The sequence below is a fragment of the Echeneis naucrates genome, chromosome 21 (genome assembly GCF_900963305.1).
Source record: "Echeneis naucrates chromosome 21, fEcheNa1.1, whole genome shotgun sequence".
Classification (NCBI taxonomy): domain Eukaryota; kingdom Metazoa; phylum Chordata; class Actinopteri; order Carangiformes; family Echeneidae; genus Echeneis; species Echeneis naucrates.
Window position 1 is genome coordinate 10339322 of NC_042531.1, and position 10913 is coordinate 10350234.

The window sequence follows — 10913 nt, forward strand, 5'->3', positions numbered from 1 at the left end:
GTTTAACATGCAGCCTGCAGGGAACAGAAGAGTTTGTTGAAATTTATCACTCACACTCTGTAATCCTGTAACATACAAAACCACTAACACCTTTAACACTTCACTCACTGCTCGCATTCACAACGCTCATACCTTTGAGGGGAACGCAAAAGCTTTCTGCATTTCCGACTTAGATTTAACTTTTAACACATACGCACACCCACATACCCTCTCACAACAGATACCCGCGCTGTTGACCATAATCCACATGTAAACAAAAGGCTGAAAGTTCCAGGAACATGTAAGTCAGACATCCTCTGGCCAAGCTTTACAGCACAGGCGCTTAAAAAGCCTTCTGACAGGTTTGACAGGAGTTATCTTTCTGATATGAATTTTAGCTGTAAACTCTGTAATCTGATGTGCACAGCGATGGATAGCTATTCAAATGCTGACTTATATACACAAACATGTATAACAGAGCCAATAAATACTGTGTGTTATCCCAGAATATATAAATACATCAGAACACAACTGAAACACGCAGTAAGACGTGTGTGTGTGTGTGTGTGTGTGTGTGTGTGTGTGTGTGTTGCGCCATAACCCATCTGGCTTAGGTTGAAAAAGAACTTGAAAAATGAGCATCTGGCTGGCAGGTGTGGTACACCAGAAAGGAATTTATTTTTTCATGAATCCAATGAACAAAGCAGCGCTCAAAAAGCTGGAAGGGTGGCAAGCAATCAGAAACCACTTTTTCAATGATTTGGTTTGTTGTTTTATTATATCAAGTTTACATACTTGGTCATTATGCACTTTTTTACTTCCTATTATTTCTGCACTACTATTGTTCTATTCAGGACTGGATGGTGAGACGTGTTCCCATTTAAGAACAAATCCAAAGAGATATTATAAATTACAGAAGATTCACATCCTATGCTTTTAGGTTTACAGTTTTTACACTGTGTATACATAGCCCCATTATATGTCCCATGACACATGTAGGTGCTGCTTTGAGCCAGACCGACAGAAGTGTGAGCTGACCTTTTGGGTTTTGCTGAAGCATATTTTCATAGGAGTAGACAGTTTTGTTTTGTTTTTTTTTTTTGGTGTTTTACTTGAGGCCTCCAAGTCATTTGTAAATCCAGAAATCTACCTCCAAGTCACTACACTTAAGCCCAAGCTGATTTCACACAGGAACTCATCCTCAGACTCTTTGATGTAGAAAGCCAACAAGACAGACATTCCTGTCAGAGGCACTGAAAAGGTTTCAGTGATGCTTCCTCTGGGAATTGATTGAAGCTCTCTGTCCACGGAATTTAACCTCCACACAAACACACATACACAAATACAGATGCACACACATGCACGTAGAAAATTTTGTAATAGATATACATACAAGACGCATGCAATTATTTTAGTTTATCTAATTAATACTACCCATGACCCTGACAAGATTTCACAATACACAGGTGTATGAAGAAAAACCTTAAAAGGAAGCTCATATTGCCTTTCAGCTATGTTATTTTAATAAATAAGGCTGGCTCCACAAATCCCAAATCTCATCTCAGCTGAGGATTAATTTTCATTGGGTGTGTTAGAGAGCATTTATCATAAGAGAATGCTGCCTATTTGATCAACTTAAACAAACCAACAATGACCCTATAATCACATTACGTATTTTGTGTTTTAATGCGATTTGTTGAAAAAGAAAAATATAAAACACAACCAGTCATTCTAAAGACCAAGTAAAAGAAAGAGCAAAGCTGTGAAGTGTTTTAGAGACAGAAACTCTGCTGCTCTGCTGTTAAAACAAAACCACTGAGCTTTAATTTGCAGTGCTGTGTCTCTGCTGTTTGTTGTGGTTTCTGTAGCATCGACTCAATCAATTACAGAGCCGGACAGAAAAACATGATCCAAACAAGATTTCCTCACAGGCCCACGTTTGGACAACCTGGATATTATATACATGTCAGATGTAGAGGCAGAGTTGAATGTCCTACAGTTGGAGCTCACAAATAGGATTGTATATAGGTGTGTCAGAACATTTTCCCATTGTACCAAGATGATGATGATGATGATGAAGATGATGCAGGGAATCAGTTCGTAACGTTTGGCTCTGAGAAGCACTGCCTCTTCTTTTCAGGTGTTTGTCTGCTCTGAGAAACTAATCCACTGAAAAAAATGCATCAAGAGAACAAAATAATGACAACATTGAATACTAAATAAAAAAATGTCAAATTCTTCGAAGATTTTCACATCTGGCATGATAAAACCATTGTCAAATGACCATTTAAGTGTTTCAGTTTATTTCATAATTATGTATATTTTTGAGAATGAGGACTTCTCTCTTGCTTCTGCTTACTACACCAAACATTCTAAATGGCCAATTAGCTGTGCAGATATTTCAGATTGAGTGATGAGTATCACTTGGCAAGGGAATCAGTTTTCAATCAATGCTCGATATATACGCAATAATGATGAAACTGGAAACAAACAACAGACATGACACACTCACCTTCTTTGCGCAAAAAGCATTTCCAAAGGCAGAAGCAGAGGGACATGACCAACAGAGCTGCGACTGTGGTGACTGAGATCAAGATGGTGAGAGCTGTCCCAACTGTGAGGGAGAAAACAATTTTTACTCCACACAAAAGTCCCTCAAACAATATCCCAATCCTGACTATTTACGGTTCTCCATTTGTTGGTAACAAGTGTTGAAATGATAGCACTGTTAAACATTGAACATGAAACCAATCTCCTATTCCAGTCCACCTTTACGAGCTGTTGTGTTTATACAGATTCACAGTTTCAGCAGTCAGATTAGGTGTATGCTTAACTTAATTAACTACAGTATGTTAATGCTAGCCTTGTTGAGCCCGGGTTGAGGTTACAAATAGCTTAATGCATGTGTTGACATTTGTATAGTGCGATCCTTGTGTAGGGCTAAAAAAAATCATAAATTACATCACAAATTGAATTTGAGATAGAAGTCTAAATACACTAAATATTGTAATAACAATACACTTAATTCATGTAAAATGTGCAATTTTGCCCCATGAAACCAAATCCTATAAAACCTTCAGAGTACAAAAGTCTGTTTATCATCTTCTAAGTGGAAACTGCCTCAGTATTCACGGCCCCAGGCAACTGCAAGGAGACCAGTATGAAGATCTCTGCATTTGTATGGATTAGCAGGGATATGTTAGTGAGCTTCAAAGGAGCGAGCTGGTGTAATATGGGCAGGACCAGGCTAGCTCCTTGTTTCTTTGAGCAGACAGAGATGAGAATGATATAGGATCTTCTCATTTAACTTCAACCAAATCCCTGATACAAGGGCAACAAACAAGCTTATCTGAGGACTATGGTGATCATGGCTGGCCTCTAAAGTCAATAACAATTAGTAGTAGTCTTGTAGGCTTCTTGTAGGGTAGTTTTGTATTGATGTTATAAATAAGGCTTGATGTAAATCTGGACAAACCAAGACGCAACGGCAAAAAAAAAAAAAAAAGATATATGCGGTCCACAGACTCTAACTCACTTTTTGTGTTCATGGATACAGCAATCGGTGACTCAAGCCCTTTGTGGTGTACCAAGCATTTGACGGACACATCTTTCAGCAGCCCTGACTGCACGGTCAGGGTACTGATGAGCAACGTGGTCCCATCTCCCTGTGGGAGCTGTGTGGTCACCGGGGGGCCCATGGTGCGGTTATCTCGCTCCACATTCCACACGATCTCCGCTGGGGGACGCGACACACATGTGCAGTTAGCCTCGATCACGCCTGGAGAGGTGGTCTTGTAGCTCACTTGGGGTTTGGGCAGCACTGTTGGAAATAAAGAAAAAGAGTCAGAGTTACCATCATAACATGCTAATCCAATTACACTAAGCCTACACTGCACACAATATCAGAGTTGTCTCAAGGTATTAGAAATCCTTCTTTCGTATTGTACTAATTTAGTTAGGATTGTGTTTATAAATCTTCAAAGCATCTTTGACAAAATTGCTGAGAGATACCTGGGAAAAACCTCAGAGCCTGTGGCTCAGTTAAGGTATGTGAATTCCTGCACACTTAAGATCTATAAGTGAATCAGTGGCTGTTTTCAATTCTTTGTGGCTGAAAGAGGAATGTGATGCACTGGAACTGAGAACATTTTTGTTGGCAAGACCACATTTAGCCACAGATATTTGGCCCTCATAGTTTCAGCACATTCTCACAGTTCTAGGTGATAAACTCCACCCAGTTATCTTGTGGAAAATATCAGATTTTGGGGCGGGTGGAACAGCAACAGGAAAACAAATTCTGATATCAATCCAGGCCAAAATCTTTTGTGTCATTTTGCACTTAACCACATTCACTTGAAGAGTAATATTATGCACCCTCAGTCATTGATGATCATGATCTTATAAAGTATGCATTTTCATAAACTGAATTACTCAAAATGATCTAAAGAAGTTAGATTTAGCGTCACTTAGTGTCACTACTACAGCACTAAAATTCTGCTTAGTGAAACGTTTCAGAAAAAATTAAAGCATTAAAATAGTTATAAAAAAGTCAATTCTACTGTAGAATATCGCAGTAAGACTTTTATTTGTCATACTTAAATATGTATTTGAGAATATGTATACTTTTGAGGAATATTTTGAGGAATATTTAGAAACGTGATTTCGTTGTATATCGTTGTATATCGTATATCGTATTTCGTTGTTTGTGAAGTATTGTACACTGGGTACATTAATATACTAACACCCACAGACAACTGAAATATCTGCGCAATTAGGTAGCTGAAAGTTTTTTTTTCATTAAAATTTTAAATGTTAATACATTTTTATGACCTCTCCAAAACATAACTAGGTTACAACACATTTACATGACTTGGAATCATGAAATTGCCTTTCTGAATAAATAATAAGAAGAATGTGTGTTTGTGTTTGTAAAGGAGGGTAACATCACCTCATCCAGAATGGGATGAGGTTAGAAGACTGTTGGCAGCTATGACCAGCAAGAAGGGTTAAACACATTAATGCTAATTGAGCCCCACTATTAGAAACACCTACTATACTGTACAGTTTAATTTCAACAAAAGCACATCTGTTTGTTGAGATGGCAGCGAGCGATAGGGAGCGGGAGAAAAGTGGAAAAGCAAATGAGCAAAAGGAGAGAGAGACAAAGCACAGAGGGAATCACTGTCTGCTGCAAACACTGACACAGTCATGCATCAGGACCTCACTCCCTGCCTCCATCATTCTTTCGAATGGCCCATTCTTCAGACAGAAACACTGCTCTGTGTTTGTGTGTGCTAACAAATCATTTGAGAGCTTAACTTTGCTGCTGTAACATGAAAATATTCAGCAGCTACTTTCAGGAAGAAAAGATGAACATTCCTTTCTAAATCCCGCGGGTACCTGTCTTTCATATGAGCACAAACTCCAGGCTTAAGGCCCCCTGTCTGCCTCTGTTATTTCTTCTCCGCAAGAATGTGTAGCTGAAAGACCTATTTTTGATAAAAACACAATGAAAAATTCTCTCACTGAGGTGAACACAAAATGTAAATGTTTCTTTTTGTAAAGCAAAGCAAAAGATTGTTTTTGTACTGTAGCACTAGTAACAAATGGATTTATCTGCCCTCAATATCAGCTATTTTGCAATTTTTGCCTCCAGAGCTGGAGGTGGTAGGTGAGACTGCTGGTGTGACATAAATGCTCAATTTGATGAACTGTCTTGAAATGAGCAAAACGTGATTGTAGCAGTCCCAAACATCCACAATGGTGGACAGAATAAAAGCTAATCCATCATCGAAGCTGATGTTGTGTATTGTTAAGAAGTGGTAAAAAGCCCAATTAAAACTCCTGCTGCTTATTGAGTTTGACCAAGAGGCCACCCATTGCATTTGTGTGCAAGTTTTTCATACGTTTTATTGCACTGAAAAAATCCTCACCAGTAACAGGAGTTAGAAAAATTAAATACTTACCATAGGTGGAGAGGCAAACCGTGGAGCTCTTCGTTTCACCAGAATGTGCATTATACAAGCAAGTGTAGCAGCCCTCGTCATGAATAGCCACAGGTTGGATGGTGAGCTGGCTATGGGACAGGGAGGGACTGAGCCAGACCCTTCCCTGGTATGGTGGCTCGATCATGGGGTCGCTCCGCTTTGCAAAGGAGGCCACGTCTGTGGAGCTCCCCTGTGCAGGAGTGTATTTCCATGTGATTTGTGTCACTTTTTCAGGCAAGCCGTAAGAGCACGAGAATGACACCTTCTTCCCACTCACTGCTGTCTTGTTGTTGCTGTCAACAGTGACTTGTGCTAGGAAGGCAAGAGAATGGAAAAAGGCCATAATCCGGTGAGAGAATGATGGATGGGGAGGAAAGTTAAAGAGAGAAGCAGAGGGTGAAAAACAGGACAATGTTAATATTCAGTAAAATGAGGCACCCAAACAAAAGCCAGTCACTGGAATCTGCACCAGCTGTTTTTGGTTAGTAGAATGAGCCCTCCTTTTCTCTCTACTCCACAACTTTTTATTAACATGACTGGCTGAGCCTCAACAGACTCATCAACTTGTGTTCAGCGGGTAGGGGGGGATCTTGGGACATCTGTATGCACATATTTTCTCAGTAAATCCCTGCAGCAGATTAATGTTCAGGTTGTAGGGAGGAGGGTTTATCCTTGGAGTCTAGTGGAGAATTCATTTTGTTACATTCTAATGGGTGGGGGTAAAAGTCAGACATCCAAGACCCAGTTAGACCCAACATCAACAGGGGCAGAGACAATGGTTACTTCAGTAAGAACATTTATCAGGGGTGGCCTTCCTCATTTACATTTGTAGTTTTCTCTAACAAATTTTTAAAACTAAAAAAAAAAAAAAAAAAAAAAAAAAAAAAAAGCTTCATGTGAATGATTTTCATACCATATTTTATACAGGACATGATTTGTTATCTGATCCTCACATCTGGATTCTGGCTATATGGGCTCGACAAGCCTGCCTTTAGTGGCTCACCAAGGCCATTACTCAACCACAGGAGACTATGTTGAACATTTTTTCCCTGTTTCACACTTTTTCCTGTGCGAGAAATACTTAGTTTTTACAATTCCTCTTAACTACACTTTAATGTGCTTAGATTAAAATGAGTCATGCTATCACACTTACTCACCAGTGACAGTGAGGCAGATCTGTCCCTGCTTTGAACCAGAAGGATGCATATCAAAGATGCAGGTGTAGCAGCCTTCATCTCGGAAGCCCACCCTGCGGATGACAATCGATGAAGTATCCTTTGGGGATGTTGCGAGCTCCACATGCTGCTGTCCGCTCACGCTGTCTCTATTGCCAGGTTGGTAGCTCAGCAGGATCTGGTTCTGGACATCCAGCCAACGCACCTGCTTCAAGGATTCACCTCGATCCCTTGAAACACTGCAGGTCAGAGTGAAGGGTTTCTCCACGGGCGCTTCCAGATGCTCTGGTGCAGTGACCCTGCCTGATACATCCACCCTAATGTCAATGACATAACTGCAGAGTAAAAATTTTCAACTTTTTCCTTCTCTTCTTCACTGACTCACCCTGTAGTCTTCCCACCAGCAACAGGAGTAAACATGCCTGCAGACATTTTCTGCAGGAGGCCTGGATCATCATCTTCTTCATTGCTCATTTAATATGGGGATGGATCCCTGGCACTGTGATATGGAGAAACATCAGTTATCATTAGTCTGCCTTATATGAGAAACAAAATGACACAAGCTGGGTCACCACATTTCGCTACTCCCAGTTCAGCTCCTCTAATCTCTAGATGCTTTCCAGCGATTTAAAAACATCCATAAATTTGTAAATGTTACCATAATTGCACTAAAATCCAGTGTTTAAAAAAAAACCAAAAAAAAAAAAAAACAATAGAAATGTCAGAAGAGAAGATTTCTTCTGACATTTGAACTGATTTTTTTTTAAACAACTCTGATCAAATTGTCTGTACGAACAATTCCAAGTGCCATCTTACAAATAATTTAATAAAATAAATAAAACTCATCGTCAACTGAATAGAGAAAAGATAATAAATACCAAAGCTTTTGATTAAATCTGATAAGCCGTAGTTAATGAAGTAAAACTGAATTATCTGTCATGCATTACGTATCACCCTTTTTATACAACAACAAGACAAGACACTCACCTCTTCTTGTGTCCTAATGCAAAAGTTAAAAGCCAGAAGTTGGGGATGTTCTACCTCTGTAACATCTCGTCCAGCCTCAGGATTCAGGCAGTCTTCTGAAACGTCACTCCGGCTGCAGTCAAAGCTATTTTCACTCATCTGACTGTTTTATATTTAGCGGACCACCAGCACAACGAGGACCAGCCGGCAGCGGAGCTGGACTCCGCTTCACTGGATGTCGGGCAGATCCTACCTCGTGAGCACAGACACAGATTCTGCTCTGGGTTTGCAGCTCCCTCCGGTGTCCTTTCGGGGAGCACAGCCCTGCGAGGCAGCTGGAGCTGGACACTTAAGATCGTTTCGGAGCATCGAAAGGTACCGTCCCTGCAGGGTCGGAGGAAGAGAGAAGGTCCTGTATCCGCAGTGCGCTGTTGCTGGGGTCGCCTAAACAAATTGAGTCATAATTCACTTCTGTCCTCGCCTTTCCCCTCTTTTATTTTTTTCTGATTAAAATACACCCGAAATAGACAAACAGGCGATCTATGAGTAACTTCAATAAGAAATGAAACACTGAGAGAAAATGGATAAACTTAGATATTACACACAGTTTCTTTGAATATGTTGATTGTCCAATCAAATACGTACGGGACCTTGTTCCACAGGATCCGGCTCAAATTAAGCTCCAGAGGTGGTCAACTTCACTACTTGAGTACTCCTTGTCAAAGATTACTCCAATACAAGCAAAAGTAGCTTTGTCAAAATGTTAAATGTTAAAAATACCTCAGGAAATCCAGGAAAGGAGAGTAGCTTTATTGTCATCATACAACACACTGATGTGATATGAAACTCATAAAAGTACTGTGTTGTGTTGTTGAAGGAAGAAAAGAGCTGAATAAAGCCGGTGTGTCAGACGATTTAGTTCCCTCCAAGTTCCTATTCCACTTTACGCTGATTTAGTGAGTCGTGCGTAGTTGCTAAGTTACCGTGCGTACTTAAAGAAGAAACGCAAATAGAAACACAGCTGAGTGTACGGAAAGCGAAATGGAACAAGCCAATGTGTAGGTTACTGGTATGGTATTTATTATATAACAAAATAAATTGAGAATGCATTTGTTCGGGCATTCTTTGTCAATCTTTGTGTAAATGGATGCCAGCTAGCATAGCTGTGCGAGAGTAGCCTACGTTAAGTAAACCTCAGTGCCGGTGTGTCAACCGATTCGGTTCCCTTTTAGGCTGATTTACTGCTGAATCGTTCGTAGATGCTATGTTACCGTACGTACTTAAAGAATAAACGTGGTGATACACACCAGGTAATGATACGACCAAGATATATGATGTAGAATGACCCGATCGTTATGGAGAAATAATGCAGGTAGGGTGAGGATGATACATCGTGGCCATGTCTGTACGTGTTCCAGTTAAGAATACGGCCACGATGTATAATCCTCATCCTACCTGGATTATTTCTCCATAACGATCGGCTCATTCTGCATCATACATGGTGGACGTATTATTACCTGGAACACGCATTAGCTTGTAGCCAGACTTTGGATATCTTCTGTGGACATCACACCAACATGGTCCAACTCCTCATCACAGAATACAGGTCTGTCTGCCTGCCTGCCTGCACACACACACAAAACATTAACAACGAGTAATGTCCCGGTCCTTGTGTGTGTTTTTGTGTCTGAAGCGGGGGAGGACTTCTACATTTGCGGCCAATATCTTTGTATAGAAATAAAGCCAACGAGTTAAATAAATTCCTCTGCACCCCATGTCACTGTCTCTGTGACCTGACTGCAGCTGCAGCCCTCTCCTCTCCGTCTCTTCCTTTCTGATGGAGCTACCAAACTCAGCTGTTTCTGTCTAAGATAACGTTTTGTGTCGGGCAAGCTAGGCTAATGGACGTTAGCATTAGAGCTGTCCAGTTAGCTTACGTTACAAGCTAACGGCCCTGTTTCTTGTTCTACGTTTCTTGTCCCAAATTCACCGTCACCACCTTTTAAAAAACGTTTGTATAGAAAATTTCTCAACTCTTTATTTTCTTATTCTTCTTTCTCTTCCTTTCTGATCACCGGACTGATGCTGACCGAACATTTTCCTACCGAACTTCAGACAACAGACAACAGGATAGCATAGCAACAGTAACCAGTGGGGGCGGGGCTTAGCGAAGGATCGGTGTCCAAACCATTTGTTGTGGGGGGGTCGGGGGAGTTACAATTAGGAAGAAAACAAGTTAATACACTCAAATATTACTTTCACTAAAATAGTTGTGTTCGCTTTACTGGTCTAGTCTGTGGACGCGTCCTGTCTCCTGTCTGGTCTCGGTCCGTTCCTGGAGGGGTGCCGTCACCCGTCTGGTCTGGTTCGGCCTAGGTCCTGGGGGGGGCGCCGTATCTGCATTAGCCCAGTCCATTACTCGTAACCAACTAACTCCGTAGACACGTTCAGGTGCCCACACCGGAAATGGACCTTTATATACATACATTACAGACATTTACATTCATATTCATATTCAACATTACATACATTTCAGATTACAATCATCATTACATATACATTACACCATTACATTACATATTAACGTTATATCACTAACCCCGGGGTTACATTACATATACATTTACACCACCTAGCCAGGAATCGAACCCCTCCCACCTAGGTGCGGGGCGGCAGCATTACCGCTGCGCCACAGCGCTGCTCGAGTTGCAGCAAACATTTGCGCTATTTCGCCAGTTCACGTTTACATCACGTGACAACCGTGATGACGTAACACCCAAAGTGAGCTGGGATTGGCTCCAGCGCC

General features: G+C 40.9%; 1 protein-coding gene across 2 annotated transcripts; it reads right to left on the minus strand.

The window, feature by feature from the left end:
* Positions 1–1016: 1016 nt before the first annotated feature.
* LOC115062015 (OX-2 membrane glycoprotein) lies at positions 1017–8328 on the minus strand. 2 transcript variants are annotated; one of them, XM_029530619.1, is made up of 7 exons: positions 8183–8328; positions 7527–7640; positions 7124–7444; positions 5946–6278; positions 3515–3799; positions 2492–2593; positions 1017–2148 (listed from the first exon to the last, which is right to left on the minus strand). In XM_029530619.1, the coding sequence occupies exons 2-7, from the start codon at positions 7606–7608 to the stop codon at positions 2141–2143; spliced, it is 1131 nt and encodes a 376-aa protein (XP_029386479.1). In that variant the 5' UTR covers positions 7609–7640; positions 8183–8328; the 3' UTR covers positions 1017–2140. The 2 variants fall into 2 exon arrangements, with proteins under 2 accessions (XP_029386479.1, XP_029386478.1); XM_029530618.1 differs by having other exon boundaries at positions 8129–8328.
* Between the last annotated feature and the right edge of the window lie 2585 nt (positions 8329–10913).

Excerpts from the sequence above, each read along its gene's own strand:
- LOC115062015 (XM_029530619.1), bottom strand. The coding sequence starts at position 7,608 with ATGAAGAAGATGATGATCCAGGCCTCCTGCAGAAAATGTCTGCAGGCA. Across the intron at positions 7,445-7,526 it reads GCTGGTGGGAAGACTACAGG|GCAGGGTCACTGCACCAGAG; the intron begins GTGAGTCAGTGA and ends TGGATGTATCAG. Across the intron at positions 6,279-7,123 it reads GATCTGCCTCACTGTCACTG|CACAAGTCACTGTTGACAGC; the intron begins GTGAGTAAGTGT and ends TTGCCTTCCTAG.